Genomic DNA, 25749 nt, shown 5'->3' with positions numbered 1-25749 from the left:
TGCTGCACTTTGATGCCTTACACAACACATTGTTGATTTGCACAACACTTTGATGCACTATTCATCATAATGCTAACATTATACAACCCTTAAGCTTCATTCTTCTCTACTGTATCTCACTCCATTTCTGAGGGTGCCCTGTTACTCAGGAGCAGTTTTTTTGGAGTTGGAGGAAGGCAGAGGACAGAATCACACTTCAAATGGGTCTCCATTAGCAGATCTTAGAACTCAATCCACATTCCTTGCTTTTACGAACCTCAGAAGTCAAGCTGGGTGGTCCTGGCCAGTATTTGGATGGGCAATCACCAAGGGTCACTCGGCGAAGGCAGGCAATGGCAAATCACCTCTGAACGTTTGCTTAAAAATTCTATGGGGTTGCTATAAATTGGCTGAGACTTGGCAAAAAAATAAAGAGAAATATCTGATAGGATGTACAGAATTAATGTAAGCCATTAGTTTTGGGGGGAAAGGAACACAACAGATATAACATGAAACTTGTCTTTTATTTTAAATTGGTGAAATGGTTGAAGTGAAAACATTTAAATGTAAAAATTTATTTTTAATAAATGAAGTAATTTTTTAATTTTACTTCTAGGTTCCTCTGTGTTTTATTTGTCAGATGAAAGTCATAATCTGATAGCAATCCAGATCTGTACAGATTTTAAGCATCTTGCTGTTGAAGACAGTATTGTCCCAACTAAGTTGATTTCTGCAAGCAATCTTAAGTGGCAACCTAAATTTAGAGCAGACATTCCAACATTACTTGCTGGAGATCTTACTGCATTCTCCTCAAATCCAAAGGAAAGACATCTTCAAGAGCAATTTAATAAACTGAAAAATGCTGTAGAGGTAAGCATAATTAATTTCTAGTTAAATTGTTAGAGGTATTGAGATCAATCATCTAGAGTTTTTACGACATGCAAAATACTACTTTATGCATACATCTTAGATCCTGAAAACAAACTAAAACAAGGTTTATGAAGCACTTGAATGAAAAATTGTATGTCATGTTATCATGAAGTCCTATATGTGATGGCTGCTTGACATGACCATGCACACTTTCCACCCCTCCTTCCCTTACATGCAGAGCAGCTTAATTGAAGGCTTTCTAGTTTGAGAAGACTTTTATAAAACTCTGGTTTGCTGTGATGCCTGAACGGAGTGGTTTATAATCCCAATTTATGGGGAAGCAAACTTCAGTTCGTCCAGGTTCCTGCATTTAGAGAATATGGCAGCTTGGACTGAAACCTTCCCAAACCAGGAAGCTTTCAAACGTGTTCTACAAGGGAATGGGCCAGCATGGCAGATGCGTCAGGTTTGATCTCATTGGCCCTGAGAAGCTAAGGAGGCTTAGTCATGGTTAGTACTTGGAAAACTGAGGGGTCTTTTTGAGGGGTCCACAGCCAGGATTTTCATTTAGGGGGGCACATTTTTTGTTTAAATATATTATTCCTAAAATAATGACTAAATAATGCAGACAGGTCATTTTCACTCAAAAGACGTTTGAAGTTTATTTTAAAAATGCTAACCATTACATATATCATGAATACTACTATTAATGTTTCTTGTGTATCACTCAGACACTAACCATTACAAATATAATGAAGACAAGTAAAAATGTTTCTGGGTTATCACTAAGAAGCTTACCATTAGAGATACAGTGAAAACAAGTAGAAATGCTTCTGGGTTATAACTAAGATGCTAACCATTACAGATATAATGAAGAACAAAGCCAGAGTCAAGTTGCACCTTTAAGACCAACAAAGTTTTATTCAAATAATAAAATTTGAATAAAACTTTGTTGGTCTTAAAGGTGCAACTTGACTCTGGCTTTGTTCTACTGCTTTAGACCAACATGGCTGCCCTCCTGGATCTAGATATAATGAAGATAAGGTACTTCTCAACTGCAAGCTAAACTGCTCTTCTCAGGGTCAGCACATTACAGTTTTAAGTCTGTGTGACTGGGCACGGAATTTTTCTATGAAGGCATCCATATTGATGTTTTTTGTGTGTTTTCTCATAACCGAGGAGCACTAGGTTGTTTCCATAGATGTGACATTGACAGCCTCTGTGGCTTTAAAACACAAGTAAGGCAAGAGAATGCCTTACATGTAGCTGCAGATGCTCCAAAAGTTACAGCAACTGCAAGGACTTTGTACACATTACTGTAGGTTTATTGTAAGCAGTTGAAACGCTATCAGTGAATTCATAGAATGCTTTAATCTCTTTTCTTTCCCAGTCATATGCCTCCCTCTTGTCTGATTCCTTCTTTCATCTTCCTCCCCTCCCTTTTTCACACTGACTTGAGATTGAGTCTCTGGCCTTCAGAGCTTATAGTTAAGGATTGTATTTCTTTAGCATGTGTTTATTGTACCATAGACAAGTTTATCTTTGCAAAGCAGCATTGTGATTGGAGGGCCAGACTCAAAACAGGAAGGAGAAAGAAAGGAGTGACTTGATGGCACACAGTAATAATAATAGTTGTTACTGTTATTGTTCTTAAACTTAGTTTTCAGTAGCCTCTGAGCTGGGATTTTTTTCTGTATTTGTTTCTGAATGTGAACATGATAAATGACCAATATTTAAAACTGGGTGATCACACTTAGGCAATTTACAGCCTTGCTGGATTTTGCATTCATTAAAATATCCCATTCAACTGGTGCAGAGGATTTTGAGTATGGGTCCTTAGGTTTTCTCTCAGGCATTCTGCTGATTGGTGGCTTTTTTTCATTTTTCCCTTTTGCTATGAAACTCCTATCAATGGTGTCACCATTGATGAGATATATGTTATGCTACCTATTTATATTTTTATATTATCAAATATATATCTCACCTCTTCCTCACCAAACAAGACTCATGGTAGCTTGTAATGAAATAAAATCCAATTCAATAGAAAAGCAGTAAGAATAACAAATATATAATGTAATTGTTGGTATTTTATCATTGATATTGGTAGATTTACTGTATTTGTTGAATGTTTTTACTAACAATTGTAGTTCAGTCAGTTTTATCAGTGGGTGTCTTTATTATAAATTTCCACAGAATACAGTTTGCCGAGCACACACATGCTTGAAATAAATATAAAGTTTTTTCTTTAATGGAAACCCTCTTCTTTTGTCCTGTAGAACAGCTATTTTGGCAAAGATGCACAACAGAAACTTACGAATTTGCTTCAAGCAGCTGACCCACAAGCATTTAACTTGCCCAAAGTATGTGACTTCAATTCTTTTCCTTTTCCCTGGAAATCTGGTCCAAGAAATACACATTCAGTAAGTTTATTAAATGTCTTGGCATGATAAATGCTTCTAGGGTAGCTACAACAAAAGCCTTTAAATAAGCATTCTCTTGAGAGCATAATATTTATCTTTTGACTGGGTAGAAACAACTGAGGGGAATTTAAACCTAAAGTCTTTTTTCATTGTCAATTAGATTGCAACTCCTACGAGTGAACTAAGATATCAAGGCCCACTGACAGTTGGAAAGCAGAATTCAGCATCAGTTCCACTAGACTCAGGAAAAATTATCCAAGAGCTACAAGAAACCTCTAAGAACCTTAAAAAGAGGAAAGCAATGGACCTGCTCAGTCAAGTACCTTCCCCTCCTCCAGTGAAGCCTATCAGCACATTTGTTTCTCCATCTCTGAAAAAAGCATTTCAGCCACCTCGAAGTTGTGATACCCAGCATGCAAGACCATTAGAACAGAAAGCTTGTAAGCCTGTTAAAAAACCTTCCTTGAAAAGATTAAATGAAAGCTGCTTTCCTCTAGAAAACAATTTTGTTGCTGATGAAGAACTTGCCATGATAAATACACAAACCCTTTTGAATAATGTACCAAAAGAGAAAAGTTGACTTTACAGATAAAGTTACTACTTATGCAGTACTTACGGATTCACCAGTTAGCTGTTTTCCAAGAGCGACTTCTTCCCAGTCAGCTGGTAGAAAAAATACATTGCAAGAGAGTAATGAAGGAACTGAGACTCCTGGAAGGGGAGGAGCAAGTGAAACTTCATTGGCTGTGCAGCAGACAACAAAGATGGAAATAGTAATAAAACCCTGTACATTTATTGTATATTTTAATATTTAAAGAACTCTTTATTGGTTTCACTGTTTGCCTATTGTACATAATTCAATCCTGTTCAAAATAAAGATTTGTGGACTGATTTGTCCTCAGAAAAATGGAATACTGAGAGAGCCCAACAAGACTGGTGGTGAATTTTACAAATTCCTGAAATACAGTGGTGATACATGTTTAACTAAGTACTTGCAGAGACATCTACTTCTCTACTACCTTTTTTTTTTAAGCTCCCATAGCATTTCTCACCAACCTAACTTTATCTGCCTGTCTTCAATTTTCTCACCTTTACTCCCTGGCAGCCTCTATCTGGAAAATTATGACTGAGTTGTAACCACTACATCACATTGTTTTTTGTGACTGGCTACTGTTCTACAGTAGCAAGAAAACTAGTCCAGGGGGTAACAAATCACCCAGTGTTTGCTGTCTGACCTAGCCCCAGTGAGTCCTCCCTCAGATGCCTTGAAAGGGCCTTGTCTCCTCTTCCCGCCTTTGACAGAAACCAGGCTGGCAATACTGTTCAATTTCTAGCAATGGCCAGCCCAGCTGCTGATACAGGCAATGCTTCTTTTTTTCAGATTTTTTTTTCAGCTTTGGAGAAAGATGCCTTGTCTGTTCATGACTTCAGTCTCTGGATTTAAGGATCTACAGATTTGGGCATGTTGAGGATTAGATATATTGACGGTCAACAGTCTGACACCAATTTAGCAGTAGTGCTAATTTTAACATAGGTGTCCCTTATTTATATCTAAATCATCAGATTAATGCCCTTGTCCCACTTTTTGTGATCTTCCCTTGTAATCTTTCATTGGGTTGTGGATTCAACAGAATAAATACTACTATCCAAAGTACTTCTTAAATTTTGATACTTCTATTCAGTTGAATACAAGTGTAAAATTTAAACCTTAAAAAATTGTCAAGACTTTGAAGGGATTTCTGGTTCTTTGTTAGGACTAACAAAACAGTTACAAATCTAATTACTACTCTAGAGTGATTTCTGGAATTTTTATGTTTTGCATATTTTCTGTATACCTGGTTCAAGAGTAAATAATATTGTGTCCCTTAATTATTTTTTAAAAGTAAACACAGTCCTGTAAGGGTAATGATGAAGGCTTGTGTAAAACTGGTAAAACACATAATGCTAAAAATACACAAAACACACAAATCTTACAGAATTTAAGAAATTGGATACAGAAATGCAAGCAGATTCACTCATTCTGTCTCATTAATTTTTTTAAATTAACAATTTTAAGACCTCTTCTGGTAAAGACATTTACTGCCCTATTTTACATTTGTACATTGTATCAGTAAAAAAAGTAAAAACTGCTAAAAACATCAAAAAATCATATACATCTTGGTAAAAATTACTAAAAGGCCCTATGGAAATTACTTCTCCTACTAAATGATCTTTCATTTGTGGAGTGGGTGTGAGCTCGTCTGTTGGAGAATGCTGGACTTGGATTAGAAAAGTCTCCAGTGTTGCGAATGCCTGTTGGCATGTCTAGCTGGTTCTTCGCAATGAAGCACAATGTGAAAGGTAACATCATGTTCATACTGTTCTTTCATCCGTTGTATCTTTTCTCTTGGAACACCATGGCTATTATGTCTGTGCAATGAGTCAAAAAAAGAAAAGTAAACACACATTCCATTCCTTGGTCAATTCATGTAATCTGGGTCTTACCTCTCCCTAAATTAACTCCAGACAAACAAAAAGAGAACTAGATGTAAGGCTGGATCTCACAATCTATAGCCGCTGGCATAAGAACACTTCCACTAGCAGAGGGATTTCTTCCAATTCCCTCCCACTGCAAATCCTAGCATCATGGCCAGTAGTATTCCTGGGTACACCCTGAAACCCAAAAGAAGTGTTTCCTGCTTGTAATAACCTCCTAAATGTTCCATCCAGGAAGCAGAAGAATTTTATGGAAAATAGATCACATTTTTCTTAATTCAATAGTGTGCTAAATGAGTAAATCAGTGATATCCAGCCTGTCCCTGGATTTCTGACTATTTTTAATGTCATATTAACTATTAATGTACATTTAATTTGTCTGTGTTCAAACAGCATGAGATGTTAAGAACTTTATGAAGCTTTACAAATAAGTGAAAACCAATGAAAAGTAAAACTTATTTGAAGTATGTCCATGTAGCAAAATATATTTTTACATCCCTTTCAAATAACAGGTTTTCCTATTTTAATCAGAATACATACATTTTAATTTGATCATTTATGGAAGAGAACATACCTCACTAGTTCATTAACGTTGAATTTCCAGCGTGTATCTGGCTCTCGAAATATAACTTCATAGTTGTTTTCAAGTGCCTGATGTGAAAAAATCATTTTGGTAGTCTGTATTATTTAAAATTTTTAGCACCTCCCATTTTACTCTTTTCCACCAATAATGGTGGGGAATTATGCTTCTTTTGCCCAGGCATTCACAATTGTAGAACTGAACAGCTGGCAAAGAGAGAAGCCCTAGTCCTTAATGACTTCCTATTACCTACTATTTACAGGTGCCTGAATTAATTCTACTTTAAACAATGCTAAAGCTCTAACAAAACCACAGTCCAGAATAATACAGGCTACTCTGTTAAAACAATAATTTGGTGTGGCACATATCTATGACAGTTTCAAAAACTATTGGCTCTTGTTATTTCTCCATCTTGAGTTTTACAAGATTTCTACTCAATATTGTAAATTAGAAAAATTATTCCAAAGCCAACTTATGACAAAAATTGTTTATTCTCCACAAAAAGCAGCAAAGCCTGTTAGACACGCAACATACTAAACTCTGCTCTCAATACAGCAGCTTATGAGGTACGGAAACTGTGAAAGGCTGCCCTATTAAAATACTAAAGCAGTTAAAACTGCATCAAGCATAGGGGATGGAGGGGAATTAGCAGACTGATCTAGAAATTCTAGAATCAGATCAAATTAGTGACTTCCCATTTCTGAAATATCAAAAATTATATATGCATGAGAAGGTACAAAAGGTGAGTAATGGCATGGTCACTGTTCAATCAGGTTCTATGCCAATCAATTCACTTCCATGTGTTAGCTGAAGAAAGTGCTGTATTCAGCTACTGCCTTCCAACTGGTACAAATGGCTCACAGCAATGACAATGCCTGTGTGAAAGACTTCTGAATCGCTTTGCAACTGATTACAATAGTATGCTCTTTAAAAAAAAAATAAATAAATAAGAATTAGCTGTATGGAGCCAATAATTCTTTTAAGATGGAATTAATTTTTCATACACTGAAGCACAACTCATACATTTCTCAGTGGTAGACCCTATGCTTTGTTTACATAAAGTTCTCATTTTGATCCCTTCAGCAAAAAAAAGGGACTTGAGTAGCAAGATTGAGAAAGAGCTATCACTTGGACGACTGTTGCTACCCAGAGTAAACTATGTCTGGCTAGATGGACCAATGGTCTGAATCAATGTGAGGCAATTTACAGATTATTATAGAATCAAAGAATCCCAGAGCCGGAAGGGGCCATACAGAAGAAGATGATATTGGATTTATATCCTGCCCTCCACTCCGAAGAGTCTCAGAGCGACTCACAAGCTCCTTTATCTCCCTCCCCCACAACAGACACCCTGTGAGGTGGGTGGGGCTGGAGAGGGCTCTCACAGCAGCTGCCCTTTCAAGGACAGCCTCTGCCAGAGCTATGACTGACCCAAGGCCATTCCAGCAGGTGCAAGTGGAGGAGTGGGGAATCAAACCCGGTTCTCCCAGATAAGAGTCCGCACATTTAACCACTACACCAAACTGGCTCTCCAGACCATCTAGTCCAATCCCCCTGCTCAATGCAGGATCAGCCCAGAGTATCCCCAACTTCATTTATACTATGTCTTTCTCCCCAATGGGAAGCTAAACCAATGTGCATTATTTGCTTTATCCTCACACCAACCCTATGAGGGCAGGTTCTGCTGATGTGATTTGCTCAATGTTACCTACCAAGCTTCTGCAGCAGCGTAGTGTTTTGAACCTGGCTCTTCCAGATCATAGCCCAGCTCTCTAACCACAACACTGGCTCTTAGAAACAGAAATGCAGGTTGCCTTGGTGTGTGCTATTCATTGGTATAGATTATGGTTTAGAAAGGAATGTGGAATCTCAGAACATTACCTGGACATTTTTGCATGTACATGGCAATGTATCAACACACAGATACATGTCTGTAGAATTATTTGTAGTTTCTAAAAATCAGAAAACATTTTGGCACTAAAATATACTACCAACATAGTTTACCATAATAAAACAAGATGGAGCTGAGGTTTTAATTGGGTAGGAAGCCCAACTCAGTTGGAGCCTTTCTGCCCTTGGACAAAATGTTTTTCTCCTACAAAAGTTCTAAGGTTTGAGTTATATTTAAATCTGTTACAGGTTCCTGCAGCTCTTCTGCTTCCCTAAACAGCTATGGATGATATTTGTTCATCCCTTATGGCTAAACATGAAGAATGACAAGAGGGCACAATTTTCCCTACCATTATCACATATGGCTTCATTTCCCAAGCGTGGATGTTGGTATTATCAATAATAACGGGGGATTTCCCATTCTTCATTGCTTTACGTGCTGTAACATAATAATGTAAATGTTTTAAAAGACCATATAGTTGGTGGAACCAGTCATCCTGTATCTATATAGCCATTCTAAGTGAGCCCTGGTAATCTTGTGTTGCAAAGGTGGTCAGTCAGTCTTTAGAAAAAGTGGTTTCTTCCTGTTGTATACTTGTTTTGTCTTGTCAGTTTTATTGTTTTCATCTGTGTTAATACTGCATATGGGCTGCATCCTTTGAGATTTTTCACTTGCACAAGACAAAATTCAGCTGGGTTCCACCATTCCCAGAGTAACCTTTCAGGTGGACATAAAAGACCCTCTCTTTCATCTCGCACTAGCTATAAAAACTGATATGAGCCAATGGGAAGGATAACAAACACTAACTGATCTGGGTAAAAGTTTTATCATCCCCAAACTGGAAAGCTGGTACAAATTTCATACCATGTTCATCTTCAAATAATGTTCCAAAGGGCTAGAGTATGTTTTCCCATACCAACTGCCTGCCCTTCCCATGATTAGGTCTACCAATTAAACTTGTTGCTACTAGCAGCTTGTTAGTTATGCCTGGGCTATAAAAAATAATAGAGACAGATGCAACTTTTGAAAAAAAAAATATTTTCCTGATGTGGGAAGATATGTGCAGTTTCGAAGAACATATTGATTACAATTTGGTTGGTTTGTCAGAGACAAACTATAGGTACTCAGCTGGCCATCTCTGCTTTAAGCAGTTTGTAAATTAATCCCAAATTACCACGGATTGTAGCAGAAGAGGAATTTGAGGGATTTTTTCCCCCTTCTCATTCTCGCCCACTACTTCCCATGGGGTCCTTCTCAGTAAACATTTGGGAGTTACTTGATGAGCTTCAATAAGGTTAGCACAGGTTTCCTGTGGCTATGCCGGGTAATGTAATTTCTACCAGAAAAAAAGATAAAGAGAAGAAAGCTTATTGGGGAAACAAACAAATTATGCAAACAAAGGTTGCAGTTTATTTTATGACAATGGGGATATATCTGCCTTTAGGGCTCAACAGCAATGTAAATTGAGGAAACAGACTACAAATAATTATTTTATGATTGATAGGGACTCTCTTGCATGATTACACTTAGTTTAAACCCTTCAACTGTTAGCTTTCACACTACCACCCATCTTATAAGACTGCAGTTACTAAGTTCTTAATATTTATTTTAAAAATTCATATTCCCCATGGTCTAAATAAACCATTGGAGGAAGTTTCTAGCATAAAACAATAAAAACAGCAGCACAGAGGTAAATAAAAGCAGCAAGATACAATATTTTGAAAGTCCTTAAAGAACATCAAGCACTTTGCAATATTAGCAGTTTTAAACAGCAACAGATGTTAAATGGGGACAGCAACCAATATTAGTAGTGTTGTTTTTTAATCAATTCTACAGTTCTATTTGATATTTATGAATAATACAAAAACAGAATAAATAGATATTTGTATATTTTGGGCTACTTCTGGCATTACCTTTTTGTACCAAGCCTTTGTGCAAGATATAGAAAAGCACGTGTCGTGAATAAAATGTAGCAGCTGGAGCAATCCACAAACTATACAGGTATAAAACAAAGTTCACAACACAAGCACTAGAAACAAATTTACTTACCTCTTTTCTGGTTCCACTTGTGTGCATCTTCCAGGCAATCAGGATCAAATATGTACGTGCCATCCTCTGTGAAATAGTAGTCATCAGTGCTGAAAATCACTGCACTGGGAAATTCACGTTTCAGTTGCCTGAAGAAGCAAAAAACCACAAGGAGAAATCAAGGGTTATTGAAACCCTTTCGTATGTAAATGTACAGTAAAAATACTTTTGCAAATACAATGGTCTGTACTGAAATTTTCTGATTCAAATGGGGAAGGAATGCATTCTTATGATATTTGGCTGCACTGAGGTCCTCTTGCCATTTACTTCTTAGAAAACACGTTAACATCAATATATCTAATTCTCAACATGGCCAAATCTGTGGATACTTAAATCCAGAGCTAAGCAGTGAACAGACAAGGTAGATCTTTCTGTGAAACTGGAAAATGTCCCAAGTCTGCAGAAAAATATGAAATCAAAAGAAAACCATAAATCAAAAGTTTGTTTCCTTTATGTTATATAGACCGATTGTAATACATTTCTAAACTAATGTGAAAAAGAATTTTTAAAATAACCTCTAGGAAATCTCTTGTAGAAACAATTTCACCCAATATAAACAGAAGTCCACCACTGGAAAAAGATATACCACATTTTCTCTTCTCTTGACTTCAAGGAAGTGCGAACATCATCTACATAAATGATATCAACATATGCACAAATAACCTTGGGTATCATAACCTTGTTGAATATTTATTCCAACTACTACTTCATTGGTGGACAAAACCACCAGTTCAGTGGAAATTGATCATCAATCAACACAGAGCACTACATAAACTCTTTGGAAGCCTTCTCTATAAGATAGCAGCACCCTTAAGTCAGTTCATTTAAATGGCTTAAACATTCAACTGTTTTGACAGAATCATTGGTTTTCATGGTGTTAAGCCATCTTAAATCAAATATTCAGGTCCCACTGTTGGTGGAAATCTATTGGAAGTACTTAAGTCCATAACATAATTGAACCAGGAAACTGGTTACCTCCCTTGGCTGCTCCAGCTGTGGCTATAGCTGCTTTTACCATGTGCTTCATGATATCTGATAATCCAATTATCCCAGCACAGCTCTGGCTAACAACAAAACTTATGGCAACTATAATATGACTCATATCTTGATATTTGTGCCTTTGTGTTTACAATGTATGAAAAGCATTAAAAAGATGGCAGAAAAGGTTTCAGCGGCACTGTAGGAAAGTTCACAGTGAATTCTGCTCACTTCCAGATATTGTAGTTTTAGTATTTATGTGTTTGAAGTCCAGTTTGAACTGAGCTTCAGTTCTAACAAAACCTTGACTCTTCCAAAGGAACTAAAAAGGGAGACCTTAAAAAACTTAGTTTTTGCTAAGTTATGCCTATATGATTCAATACAGCCAACAATACCTGAACACTAATTTGTTATGCAAATTAAAAGTATCTGTCTAGCTTCATCTTTGCCTTTGCTTTCAAATGTACAGGTTGAGTAGAAGACGACGACTGCAGATTTATACCCTGCCCTGCTCTCTGAATCAGAGACTCAGAGCGATTTAAAATCTCCTATATCTTCTCCCTCCACAACAGACACCCTGTCAGGTGGGTGGGGCTGAGAGGGCTCTCACAGCAGCTGCCTTTTCAAGGACAACTCCTGTGATAGCTATAGCTAACCCAAAGTTATTCCAGCAGCTGTAAGCAGAGGAGTGGGGAATCAAACCCAGTTCTCCCAAATAAGAGTCTGCACACTTAACCACTACACCAAACTGTGTGGGTATTATTATACAGGGCAACATAGCAGCTAGCATCCAGGCCATGTTAAATGTAAATCAACATCAATTCATGCACTCCATCACCCTCTCTGAACATTCCTGAAGCCTGCCTTTCACAAATATTTTCAGCTTCATTTTATTATTCCCACATCAGGTAGGTTGACTTGGAAGGAAGCTATACATATTATGCGTACATTTCAGGTGACTTTGAGTCAGAAAAAGGACGGTGTATAGTATGAACTCACATTAAAAACACACACACAGTTATGATAGGTGCACTGTGATAGGAGAGCCGGCGTGGCGTAGTGGGGAAAAGCGGCGGTTTCGGATCTGGCGTGATCAACCGGGTTCAAATCCCCGTCTCCTACTCCACGAAACCTGCTGGGTGACCACGGGCCAGTCACGTTCTCTCAGCCCCACCTACCTCACAGGGTGCTTGTTGTGGGGAGAGGAGGGGGAGGTGGTTGTGACCCGCTTTGAGGCTCCTATCGGCGGCGAAAGGCGGGAAACAAGCGCCGACCCTTCTTCTAAAAGAAAATGATATTGTAAGCCGCCCTGAGTCCGCTTGCGGAGAGGGCGGGATATAAATGTAAAGTAATAAATAATAAATAAATAATCTGCCCTAAACTGACATTCATCAGAGGGTAACACAACCTGATGGGAACCTATTTCCCAATATTATTAATGATGTTTTGGCCCTTACTATTCAATCAGTGTCTGTATTTCCTGCTCTTGTTTTTAGATAGGATATGACCTGTAAATGTCAGCCATAGCATAAAATGAATAGCAATCAGGGCTCTTTTTTTTTTAACAGGAACACACAGAAATGCAGTTCCTGCTGGCTTGGCATCAGTGGGTGTGGCCTAATATGCAAATAAGTTCCTGCTGGGCTTCATCTACAAAAAAGCCCTGCGCAAAACAATGGTGCCATCAGGGGGTGTGGCCTAATATGCAAATGAATTCCTGCTGGGCTTAAAAAAAAAAGCTCTGATAAGAATCATGCAGGCTTCTCATGGGACAGAAAGCTGGAAAATACTGCCAAACTGGGATCCAAATGTCTGGATTCTCCGGAGCAATACTTTCTCTAAGCTGTAGAGTCTTGTGAGCAAAAATTTTACTTCATGAGCTACTGGCATTAAAGTTGTCAGCTACTGCATGAATTAGCTTGCTCTGGAACCATTTTTCTTAAGCTAAGACAAAAATGTGTGAGCTGGAGGCTCGAAAACTGTGAGCTGGCTCACACTAGCTCAGCTTAGAGGGAACACTGCATCATGATGATGCACTGTGGAGATGATATATCAGCACTCACGCTCTCTCCTGATAACAGCAAAAACTACTTTTCTAAAAAGAGTCAACAATCATGATGGGGCAGAAAAGTTTGAGCTGCAAAACATTAACTATTCCTCCATTCTGTTCTGTATCTTGTTAAGTTAAAGCATAAGCAGGAATCAGTTTGTTTTGCCAGCTTCTCTTTATTGCTGATGACCAGGGCTTTTTTTGTAGAAAAGGCCCAGCAGGAAATCATTTGCATGTTAGACCCCACCCCCCACCCCCGACATCGCCACTGTTTCACACAGAGCTTTTTTGTAGAAAAAGTCCAACAGGAACTCATTCGTGTATTAGGCCACACCCCTGACACCAAGCCAGCTGGAACTGCATTCCTGCGCATTCCTGCTCAAAAAAAAAAGCCCTGCTGATAACACAGACAGTCCTTGCCTTTATACCAATTAAACTCCATCCTAGTCAACATACACTTTGTTAATATCATATAGTCTGGTGCAAGGTACAAAGTACGTATACTGTGAAATATACAAAACAAATTATTGCAATGTTTCTTAACCCATTAAGAAACAGATGTTGGTTTATACTGGCTTGGATCTAGAGTAATTTTTCCATAGGCACAAGGCACAGTGTAATATTCCTGCATCATGAGCAAAGATGAAGTATGCACACTGTGGAAAGGCAGGGGCTTAGAATGCAGGACTAGGGCTTGACCTCTAAGCAAAGCAGTACAAAAGAGTTGAACAACCACAGCTTATACGGACCTGAAAATATAGTGCCATGGCATACCAAAGAGACTATGCACCAAGAGTTCATTAAGATAACCTGCCAGCATCTGGATGGCTGTTTTCCTAAGGTATCTTATCAACCTCTTCTACAGCCTGTGACCTAAATACTAGGCTTTATCATCATGCAAACAGAAGCCACTGAAGGTATATGGGTGAAAAGACGAACAATAAATCTAGCATTTGCTAATGCTTCAGGGGAAAGGCAACAGGTAATGATTCATATCCTCAGCCCTAAGTGGTGATGGCAAAATCCTCCACAGAGACATCAAAACTGACCATCACAAGGAGAAGAAAAACACAACAGCTATTGCCAGAACCACTAACAAAGGTGGACCTGGTGGATAAAATTTGGGGGACCCAGTGAGCTGGAGGGCCCTTGAAGCCACAATTATGTTGTGTTCAGCAGAACTTCTTTTCATTTATTTTTAAAATGCAGTTCTGGCTGCAGCTACTAGGGGCACAGAGAAGTCTAGGGATGGGCACAACCCAAATAACGAAGCTAAATACATAATGAACTGGGTTCATTTTGCAAGCCTCTGTTTGTGCCCATCCCTATATGAACCTCCCAAGACGGTCAATGTGGTTTTGCAGGTTCATGGAGTTTGTGGTGGGAAGTGTTCCCTTTAAATGGGCTTTGAGCAGGTGCACACAGGCATGGAGGTTGTTTGCAAAATCCCATGTGTGCCTGCTGTCAATATATGCACACTGTAGAAAGGCTGGATCTTGGGATGCAAGACTTGGGTTTGATCCCCAACCAGTGACCTTTAAGCCAGAGGTGTTGAACTCATTTGCTACGAGGGCCAGATCTGACATAAAAGGAATTTTGTGGGGCCAGGTCATGCATATCATAAAATGCAATGCCAGGTAGTGAAGATATAAACTTTATAGAGAATACAAAGAAACATAATTAAAGATATTATTTTTTACTTAAAATACAAACATGTTTAAAACTCTTGTGATGTTTTGTTTAAAATGGAAAGATGGGGGAATAGTGGGATTTGGTGGGGGAATAGTGGGATTTATTTTTTATTAAAAAATAAAACATCAAGGAAAAACACAAGGATCACAGCAGAAAATGAAATTATAAACCAGAAATATAAAATGTTCTGGAAAATATGAAATGGGTGGGCATTGCAAATTTCTTCCCCTGCCCCCAAGTCCACTCAGATTGGCAATGGCTCTTCACTGTAATATCCACCTTTGGCTGTATGTTCCTAAATTACTCACTAGGCACCACTTCTAAGGTCCATTCAGCAGAGACACGGTGGTTCAAAGCATCAACCCTTTACTTGAAGGTCACACAACTCCAGCAAGGAGCCGCTTCTAACTGGTCATATAAATGCTGAAAAGTGAAACTGAGCTCCACTCTGTTAAAATACATTGCAGCACAGACAAAGCTGCAAGGAAAACATGGAATGGATTTTCCATTAAGGTCACTGTGCCAGAGTAGTCTATCTTGGCACAAAGAACTGGAAAGTCCATTCCGCATTTGGCAGCCTCAGAGTTTCAAAGGGTGAGGATTGGAAGAGGGAGGGGGAGAGAAAAGAGCCCTGCAGGCCTGATTAAAGCCCTGGGTGGGCTGGACATTTGACACCCCTGCTCTAAGCAAAGAACTACAAAAGAGTTAAACAACCACAGCTTATACGGACCTGAAAAGCTACTTTGCTATGACAAATAATATAATCCTTTTAATATCATTAAAAACAGATTTATTATTTTCAATCCCACCCTCTCCACAAGCAGGCTCAGGGCAGGTAACAACATAGTCAAAACATTATAATCAATGATCATAAAATCACACACACACACATACCATTTATAACCAATTCCATACCCAGCTTTTCTCTCCAATGGAGATCCAAAGTTGCATTGTTCCCCTGTCCTCCATTTTATTCTCACAACAGCCTTGTGAGGTAGGTCTGACTGTAAGTATGTCACCCAGCAGCCTTCCATGGGGGGGAGGGAGGGTTGGGGATCTGAGTCTTGATACACATGACATTTAAAAGCTCCGTTATCACATGCTGTCTGTTGTGAAGATATCCTGGTTCAGGATGTTCCAGTTCTCTTCATTTTGGGTACTGTAACTTCCATCATCATTCTGGGGTTGGTGGCCAGTTTTCAATCATGCAGCATTATTTTCTGAGTTATGCCCACCACAGAGACCCTTTCAGTTGCAAATAGCATGGTGTGGTGGTGGTTTGTCTCACCATGGCTAGCATGGTGTGGTGGTGGTTTGTCTCACCATGGCTAGAATTCCCACAATTATCCTGAAGCTGGTGGCCAATGTTGAATCTCCTAGCTTTTTTTCTTTGATGAGTTATACCTGCCAGCATGGTGTAGTGGTTAAAGTGCTGGGCTTGGATCTGGAAAACCCAGGTTTAAATGCTCACTCTGCCATAAAAGCCTGCTGGGTGGTGACCTTGCGCTGGTCACACACTCTCAGCCTAACCTACCTCGCAGGGTTGTTGTGAAGATAAAATGGATGATAGGAGAATGATGTGAGCTGCCTTAGGTTCCCATTGGTGAGAAAGATAGGATATAAAGTAAATAAATAAACAAACAAACATTGACAGACAGGCCAATTCTTTCATTACCACAGATTCATGGTTATAGTAAGTGATTTGTTTGTTTTCTTACAATATTTGGTTTGGCTCAGGTTCATATCGGGAAGGGGGGGGGCAGACAGAATCATTGTCCAAGGGCCCACAGTGTCTCTTGGCAGCCCTGGCTACTGCAAGTGCAGCTTTTACTGAACAGCCTCAATTTATGATGCGATTTCTTACAGCCAGCCTTAGGAAGCTTTCTACAAGGAACAAAATGGCAGAGAAGCAGCGGGTGGCTACCTTCATCAATAAACCCGGCCTAATGCTGCACATTTCATTGCTGCACTGTAGAAAAGCACAGGCGCCCTGCTAGAACAAAAAATGGGGAGGAACGGTGGGTCAGTGGTAGAGCATCTGCTTGGGAAGCAGAAGGTCCCAGGTTCAATCCCTGGAACCTCCCAAAAACGGTCCAGGCAAATAGGTGTGAAAAACCTCAGCTTGAGACCCTGGAGAGCCACTGCCAGTCTGAGAAGACAATACTGGCTTTGATGGACCAGGGGTCTGATTCAGTATAAAGCAGCTTCATATGTTCATATGTTCAAAATATGACAATGCCATAGAGCAGGGGTGGGAGGTGGAGTTTACCCCTATCCTACCCTTCCACTGAGCAAAGTCTGAAGCTTGCCTCCAGCCTAAGGAGCTTTCCCAACAAGTCAAGAGGTCCTTACATCAGAGGAAGGCATCTGCAGCACCCACACCTTCATCTGCAGCACCCACACCTTCACCGGTGCACAGCGAGAGCTTACTTGTATTTGGAGATTTGCTAGCAACAGAGCTCCCCTTTCTGCAAGCCCGGCATCTGCCTCTATCTTGTATGTGTTGGGAAACAGCAACATCCTGTTTGATCAGTAAATATTAGTTGAATAACGTGTTTGTCACAAGGAGACTGTGGTTTCAAGATAAGGTGACTCCAAGCAGAAGCACAGGAGTTGCAAGCACAGACCCTCCACTGTATGCTTGTTAGAAAGTTTGTCCTCTTCAGAGATGGCAGAACAAGCAAAGTACTGTGAGACAAAAGGGGGCAAGTAAACCTCTGTTATACTCCAGGTGAGCTTAACTAAAAGAAAGATACAAATGCTGCAAAACATGCTGCCACCTTGAAGTCCTGTTTCCTTCTAAATCAGGGGTGTCGAACTCATTTGTTATGAGGGCAAGATGTGACATAAATGAGACCTTGTCGGACCAAGCCATGTGGGTTGGGCCAGGCCATGTGTGTTCCTATTTATGATTAGGTAGCAGAGATATAAACTTTATAAAGGACAGCCAAACACAAAGATTTTTTTAAAACCCTTAAAACATCCTTAATATATTAGCACTCAGCCTTAAGGTGCTTTCTTTGTGCCTCTCCTGCTGGATTGTGGGAACTGGCAAATGAAGCTCTGACTCCTTCCTTCCCTCCCCAAGGGATCAAGAGGGAGAGGAGCCGCAGCCAATAGAAGGAAGAGAGCTCTCCCTCTCCTCTTCCTAAAGGGAGGAGCCTCAGCCAATGGAGAAAATAGAGATTTTGCTCTGTAGCTACTGTGCTATTGAGCAAGCCTTGCAAAGCAAGCTGTTATGCAGAAGGAAGCAAGAGAGAGGGAGAAGGAAGACAATGACAGCCAATTGCTCGGGGGCCTGATAGGAGCCCTCCAGGGGCCTGATTTGGCCCCCAGGCCGCATGTTTGACACCCCTGTTTTAAATGGTCTGGGGCTTAAAGCAGTCCAGTACAACTAATGACGTGTCTTATTAAACAAAGTCCAAATGAACTCTGAAAACGTCTTTCCTTTTTGCTTATCACCCACTGCAGAAGGCTGGGAATCCCCTACGTTTGTTCCATGTGGAAGATCAAAATTGTACAGCTACTGCCCCAGTTTACAAAACAAACACATGCTTTTAGATAAATGTAGCTGTTCCTGAACTTGCCCCACTCAAACCCTTGCATTTAAAATGTGAAGCAGTAAGATAAAACCAAGGAAATCACATAGAGGTTTTTTTCCTTCCCCACAGCTATCAAGCATTCCTTTTCCACTCTCATCAACATTTTAAAACAGCACTCAAATGTGAAACCTGGAAATGTCCAAATCAAGAGAATTTATTGCATTTTCAATGCAGCACAGATCCTCGTCAGTAAATCGCGGATGATACTCTGGTAATGCTGGAATAAATGTTGTCTTTCCTTAAAGAGTTACTCTGGAGTTTTCTTTTGTTTTGCTATAATGGACTAACATGGCTACCTTTCTGAAACATACTCATTACTCTCTGTTGTTACAGGGAAAAGACAACACACTGCAAAGGGGCTATGAAATTCAGAAAAGTTCAGAAGTGAGCTGTCGTTTCACTGCAAGAATGTTTTTAAAAAACATGTGTAGGTGTAATTATGGAAGCTGGGCCCAGTTTTGCTTTCCCACTGTCAGCAGAGGAAGCAGAAATAGGGCTGAAAGCTAATGTAAAATGGAGAAATAATTCAGTTTCTTGGAGAGATGGCTAGTCGGAGGAGAGTGTTAACTGGGGAGCAAGCAGCAGCCCCTCCCAGTTCCCTCAGCCCACTGGGACTCTCTTGCTCTCCAGATCAGCTGTAACATTTTCTTGGCCATCTGATAGTGAAACAGATGACAGTATTTAAATGTAAAACTAGGGTTTTTCCAGTTTCAGTTCAGCTTTTACATTTCTGATTGGTTTTACACCCGTTATCCTATTGCATTGTCTACTGAATATCCTATCATGTAGACTGCATTGACTCACTCTGTGTAATCCTTCTTGAGACCAAGTGGAAAAGGTGGATTATATTTAAAAAAAAAAACTAAAAAAGTAATCAGAAAAGAGTAAGTTATCTTACATTCACAGGAAAGTTGAGTCCAATAATATATATATATATATATATATATATATTTGGGGGGGGGGTATATAACATTCTGCTGGGATCCAACTCAGGTCAGAACCCTCTGCTCACAACCTGAGTTCGATCCCAACGGAAGCTGGTTCAGGTAGCCGGCTCCAGGTTGACTTAGCCTTCCATCCTTCTGAGGTCGGTAAAATGAGTACCCAGCTTGCTGGGGGGGAAGTGTAGATGACTGGAGAAGGAATGGCAAACCACCCCATAAAAAGTCTGCCGTGAAAACGTTGTGAAAGCAACTTCACCCCAGAATCGAAAACGATTGGTGCTTGCACAGGGGACTACCTTTACCTTTGTATAACATTTCAAGGGGTCCTACATTCAGGGTCGGTTTCCTTTCAAATAAATACGATAAACTCCCCTCCTCCCAGGCAGTATAAGTCTGCCAGGCCAGCTCCCCTGGCAAGCCAGCATCTGTAAGAGGAAGCGCTGCACGAAACCACACCCCAGAACCCGTCTCGCGGCCCAGCCTTTAAACCCTGGGCGAGGTGACCGTGGGCCATGGCCAGAGGGCCGTGAGCAACCACAGTCCGCTCCAGTCCAACACGATAGCTCACTGCCAGGTGCGAGTGCCATCCAGGTGCCAGTCTTGACTGCTCTTTCAGTGAGGAAGGCGTCCTGTCACCGGCGGGGAAAGGAGTGGAAAGAGGTGTGTCGTTACCTGGCCAAGGTAGTTTTCCCGGAGCCGGGCAGACCTCGTAGCAAGTAAAGACTTTTGGTGAAGCGGCGCCTGCGAGGAGGCTCCCTGCCTTGCGCTCGAGGCTGGAGGCTCAGGCCTCCCAACGCGAGAACCAGGCTATCATCCATCCCCCAGCAGCTCAGGGACACAAACTGCAGTGTTTACAGCCGCCCGGCCTCGTGACAGGCAGGGGAGGGGAGGGGAGGAAGACCCAGCCCCGCTGCCTCCGCCCAGAAAGCCAGAGACTCACAAGGCCCAGGGGCGGAGCCTGCCCGCGCCAGGCGGCCGATTCTGCTTTTGGCAGAGCGCGCCTTGCCGGGGGGTAGGGAGATCCAGCGTGCCCTGCCGCCTCCCCGGGCTGACTCTCAGCGCCGCTTCACAAAGGCGGAGCCTGGCTAAGGGCGTGGAAGTTCAGCAGGACAGGCTTCAACTTCGGGAAACGGGAAGAAGGAGCGGCAGAAGCAGAACGGGCTGAGTGTGTTTCTGTTGCACGGGGAAGAGCCCCTGAAACTTTAGCCCGTCGTTGAGGATGTTTTGACATATTCGGGTATAGGAGACGCTGCACGGCCTGCCGGGGAGGGGGGGGGGGAGATTTGAGGTTTGCTGGTTTGTGTTTGGTGTTAACTGGAAATGTTTTTAACTATTACTGTAAGCTTCCTTGAAACACGAAGATGTTTAAATAAAAAATAGACATGCGTAGGTGTGTGCTCATACACTACCTGGCTGCATTTAACTACCGCCGGTATCCGACAGGCCTTTCTTCTCATCCGTTTGTTGAGTACGTGTAGTGGTTACTGTTCGATTACATTGTTCTCTCTGCTTGCGATCCAGCTTTACTGTGTGGTTTATTGTATGAATTATATTGTTTTTAGGATGCTCTCGGAATTTTGCAATTGTTTTGTTTCCGGTGTGTGTGTGTGTGTGCAAATTTTACACAGCTACATTGCTTTTTGTGTGATCAGCCGACTCTGGGTCAGAGTCTGAAAAACAGACTCAGGGAGAAAGGTAAACAAAACGAAGAGGCGACCTTCTGTCAGCCCCACACACACACTCAGCCCCCCCCCTTCAAGGTTGTTATCAGGATTAAACACAGGGAAGGGAGTTCCATGGTGGGCAGGTGGGATTAAAATAAAATGACATGGAGTACTGAGTTTGGTCAGTGAGATTTACAAATATGAGAACAGTTTGTGGCTTTGTTCATAACTCCAGGAGAAAATCAAATGGCCCAACAGTAATATGATTTCCTGTTCTGCTATTCTGGGGTAATTCCACATGGCATAGTGGTTACAGTGCCAGACCAGGATCTGAGAGACACAGGTTCAAAACCCCACTCTGCCATGGAAACTGCTGGGTGATCTTGGGCTACTCAGTCTCCCAGCATGACCAACCTTGCAGGGTTAAACTGAAGAGGGGAGAACAATGCTGTATATAAGCTGTCTTGGATCCCCATTGGTGTTACAAACTGTGCATTATAAATACCTAAATAAATAAATATGGGATAAATGTGTGCACACATTTAAGTGTAGCAGCTTTTTTCTGCAGATCATACACATTGCAGTTTCAGATGCATGCATGTCATACCCACCTCCTCCATGAAAAATATCAGCTTCCCAATAAAAAGGTGTAATGTCAATATTTTCATGTGACATGTACTCTGCCCCTGTAATCCAATTCTACAATGCAGTATGTGCATCCTCAACATCCACTGGAGTGACTTTGTGACCAACACTGAAGTCCTCAAGCGGGCAGAGGTTACCAGCATCGAGGCACTGCTTTTGAAGACGCAGCTGCGCTGGGCAGGGCATATTTCTAGGATGGAAAACCACCGCCTTCCCAAGATTGCCCTGTATGGCGAACTCTCCACCGGCCATCGAAATAGAGGGGCACCAAAGAAGAGGTACAAGGACTCCTTGAAGAAATCCCTTAGCACCTTTTTTTTTATATATGAATATATTTATTGTTTTAGTCATTTACATTGAGCTTATCCTTTTTCTCATACAGAGTATACATCTGAATCTCTATCTCCCTTTACAAGGTATTCTTGCTCGGTCCTTTTAATTTAAATGTTCTTATATCAGTCCATATTGAGGTCTTCTTGCTTCCAAGTAGTACCGTCGTTCTTTAGTCTTCTCCTTCTAGGCCTTATTAAGTCCATTTTCTCTTTCACCTTCGTATTCTTGTCACTTCCGAGCTTTTCCTGCCCTGACGATAGGGATGAGAATGTTTTAGTACATAGGATTTGATTTCCTATCCCATTCATCAATCTATTTTTCTTCCCTAATCCCTCCCTCCCTCCCTTGCGTGCTCAGCTTTCTAGCCAGGGGCACAAATTAAGAAGCTTCCACCGAATGTCCCGCCGTTGACCTTCTAGTGACCACTTTAAATATGGATACCATTTCTCCTTTATCCTTTTTGTTTTTGACCCCCATTGTTCATCACGATTAAGCATGGCTATAATGTCCGACTGAACATATTCAAATAAATAATTATGCCAGTTTTGCTCCGTCCATTTGGTTTTATCCTTCCAGCCAAAGGCTATTACAGCCTTGCCAGCTAGCACCATTGCTTTGAATAGATCCAGCCCTTCTTTATTGATTCCGTATTTATTTAGTATGCTCCCGAACATTAAATCTAGATCTATCGTTGGTCTTATAGCAAAAAAATTATGGATATGCTCTATTACCTTTTCCCAAAAGGGTTTAACTTCTGAGCATTCCCACCACATGTGGGAATACCATCCTTTTTTCTTTCCACAGTGCCAACAGTTAGAATTCAAACCCTGGAACATATTGGCTAATGCTGCTGGTGTTCTGTACCATTTTGTGAGGAACTTTAGCTCCAGTTCTCTAAATTTATGCGTTTTGAGCTGATGTATACCTTTCTTGAGACTGTCAAATACATTATCTGCTAAGTTAGTTTCAGAGCTCCATTTTTTTTTAACTAAATTTTTTATCTCCTCCTTATCCGTCGTCATTTTCCTATATATCCTTCCTACTGTCCCTTTCTTTGTTTTTATCATCCCTTTTAACAACTCCTCCATTGGTTCTCCTTCAGTCACCAATCTGTCTTCTATTGTCTTCCTAATTCTGTTATATAATCCTGTTATTTTCAGCCAATATTTCCTACCTATTTCATCGTATAGCGTTTGCAATGGTTTGAGTGTCTGCCCGACTAACATATCTTGTAGCTTGTTATACCCTTTTTTACTGAGTAATCTCCACCATCCTTTATCGTCATTCTTTTCATCCAAGGCCTCTAATGGGGTTTGTTTAGATGTTCCCTTTAACCATTTTAATTGCCATTTTCTCCAAATCATTAGTGCTGTTTTCCTCGGTCCTGTTTCTAATATGTTAACTTTGATCTTGCGTCCCGTGAAAACCCCTAAATTTCCTATTCCATTATTTGCCTCATTCTCTACTCTTACCCACTTCCTCTCCCTTTCCTCTCCTATTTCCATTAATGCTTTTAATTGAAATGACTCATAATAACTCCTCAGATCTGGGGCCCCCCAACCCATGTTTGTATTATGCGCATATATGAAATGCCTTGAAACTCTACTTTTTTTGCTACCGAATATCCATTCTTTTATTTTCGCGTTCCAACTATCAAGTTTTTGTTTTTTAATTTCTAAAGGTATCGTTTGGAATAAGTACAGTAGTTTCGAGGTCCAAAACATTTTCGCTATATTAATCTTGGTTGTTATGTTTAACATCTTCTTGCCCCATCTCTTCATATCTTTTACTATCGTACTCCATATTCTGTTATAATTCTTTTCTACCAACTTTTTAACATTTTTGACTAAGTCTATTCCTAAATATCTGATTTTCTTGACCCCTAGTCCTATCCCCGTTCGTTCATGAATCTCTTTCCTTTCCTCTTTTTTTACATTAATGTACATTATTTCTGATTTTGCCATATTAATTTTTAGTCCTGAGTTTGATTCAAAGTCCTCTAATATAATCTGTATCTCCTTTACTGCTTCTTTTGGATTAACTATGACTATAATCAGATCGTCTGCAAACAAGTTCAACTTAATTTCTTCCTTGCCTAAATGACATCCTTCAATTCTCCCCGAATTTCTGAGACGTTGGGCTAACTGTTCCATTGCCATTATGAAGAAAAAGGGGGAGATCGGGCATCCTTGCCTAACTCCCCTCTGGATTGCGAATTGTGCCGTGTGTTCTCCATTAAGTCTAACTACAGCTGTACCTTCTCTATATATCTCCTTAAATACCCTTATTGTTGATTGACTTATCCCATATTTATCCATAACTGTCCACAAAAAATTATGTGACAATGTATCAAAGGCTTTATAGACATCTAACTTCAATAACGCCAATTTCCTGGACTTGTTATGGCTCAAAACATTTATTATGTTTCGGATTGGATGTGCAATGTTCCTACCTTCTACAAAACCATATTGATCTTCTTTTATAACTTTTTGTATAATATTTTTAAGCCTATTGGCCATTACTTTGGCAAAAATTTTATAATCCTGATTCAATAGGCTAATTGGTCTGTATGATCCTACTTCTTGAGGATCCTTTTGGGGTTTTAAAATCACTGTGATTTCTGCCTTTCTCCATGTGTCTGGAGCTATGCCCCCTTTAAGTATATTATTAAATACTTCTTGCAATTCTGGTACTAATATTTCTCTCATTTCCTTATAAAATTCTGCTGAAAATCCATCCAGTCCAGGAGATTTTCCTACCTTTAAACTATCTATCACTCTTTCAATCTCTTGTCTTGTTATATTGTCCTCTAATCCTCTCTGCTCTGTATCTGTCAACCTTACTCCTATCTCTTCTTCAAAATCTTTCACTCCTTTTTCTCCATATAAATCTTTATAAAAAGTCTCAAATGCTGCTTTTATTTCCTCTGAATTCTGTGTTAGCTTTTTATCCACTCTGATACTTGTCACACTTTGCCTTTGTTTCTTATTTTTTAGAAAATTTGCTAGTCTCTTAGCTGAGTTAAGAGTATTTCTCTGGTATTCATTTTTTACCATGACCTGTTTCCTCCATAATGCCATAGAGTCTAGATCATCTAGTTTTTTCTGTAAATCCCTAATTAACTTGTGTCTAATGGGGCAAAACTTCTGAGCTTGGTCTTTTTGCAGTTTACCTAATTCTTGAAGCCTGCCTTCTCTGTCTGCATACCATTTTTTCTTTATCTCCTTTTCTTTCATAATACATTGTCCTCTGATCACCGCCTTAGCTGCATCCCATAAGATATTTGTTCCCACTGTACCTCTATTCTCTTGAAAGAATAGCTTCGTTTGTTCCATAATATGTTTTTTATCCTTATCCTTAACCATAACCATATTATTGTATCTCCATATTCTTTTGGTTTGCTTATGTGTTGTTTTAAATTCTACACTTATCGGGGCATGATCCGATATCCATATTGGGTGGGTAATAACTTTTTTAATTTCCCAATTGCATGTTCTATTAATTAATACATAATCTAAACATGAAGTCGTTTTATATC

At 40.1% G+C, this 25749-nt stretch overlaps 2 protein-coding genes across 2 annotated transcripts in view; one reads left to right on the top strand and one right to left on the bottom strand.

Moving 5' to 3' along the window:
• Positions 1-4181, top strand: part of LOC132590522 (breast cancer type 2 susceptibility protein-like) — a 40760-nt gene extending 36579 nt beyond the window's left edge. The window contains exons 24-27 of the mRNA XM_060263433.1: positions 596-849; positions 1953-1955; positions 3126-3269; positions 3430-4181. Of these exons, the coding sequence (XP_060119416.1) occupies positions 596-849; positions 1953-1955; positions 3126-3269; positions 3430-3849 (821 nt within the window). The 3' untranslated portion in view covers positions 3850-4181. The remainder of the gene's footprint in view (positions 1-595; positions 850-1952; positions 1956-3125; positions 3270-3429) is intronic.
• A 1257-nt stretch (positions 4182-5438) lies between these two features.
• LOC132590525 (NEDD4-binding protein 2-like 1) lies at positions 5439-20436 on the bottom strand. Its single transcript, XM_060263439.1, has 5 exons — positions 20242-20436; positions 10265-10392; positions 8565-8653; positions 6319-6395; positions 5439-5678 (listed from the first exon to the last, which is right to left on the bottom strand). The coding sequence occupies exons 1-5, from the start codon at positions 20385-20387 to the stop codon at positions 5534-5536; spliced, it is 585 nt and encodes a 194-aa protein (XP_060119422.1). The 5' UTR covers positions 20388-20436; the 3' UTR covers positions 5439-5533.
• Positions 20437-25749: the final 5313 nt, after the last annotated feature.

The sequence above is a fragment of the Heteronotia binoei genome, unplaced genomic scaffold (genome assembly GCF_032191835.1).
Source record: "Heteronotia binoei isolate CCM8104 ecotype False Entrance Well unplaced genomic scaffold, APGP_CSIRO_Hbin_v1 ptg000122l, whole genome shotgun sequence".
Lineage (NCBI taxonomy): Eukaryota > Metazoa > Chordata > Lepidosauria > Squamata > Gekkonidae > Heteronotia > Heteronotia binoei.
Note: the sequence above shows the minus strand (reverse complement) of the source record. Positions and strands in the feature narration are given on the sequence as shown.

Bases quoted from the DNA above. Each gene is read 5' to 3' on its own strand.
- LOC132590525 (XM_060263439.1), bottom strand. From the start codon at position 20,387: ATGGATGATAGCCTGGTTCTCGCGTTGGGAGGCCTGAGCCTCCAGCCT. The intron at 10,393-20,241 runs GTAACGACACAC...TTGCTTCTTCAG, and splicing joins GGGAAAACTACCTTGGCCAG to GCAACTGAAACGTGAATTTC. The intron at 5,679-6,318 runs GTATGTTCTCTT...CTCATTGCACAG, and splicing joins AACGTTAATGAACTAGTGAG to ACATAATAGCCATGGTGTTC.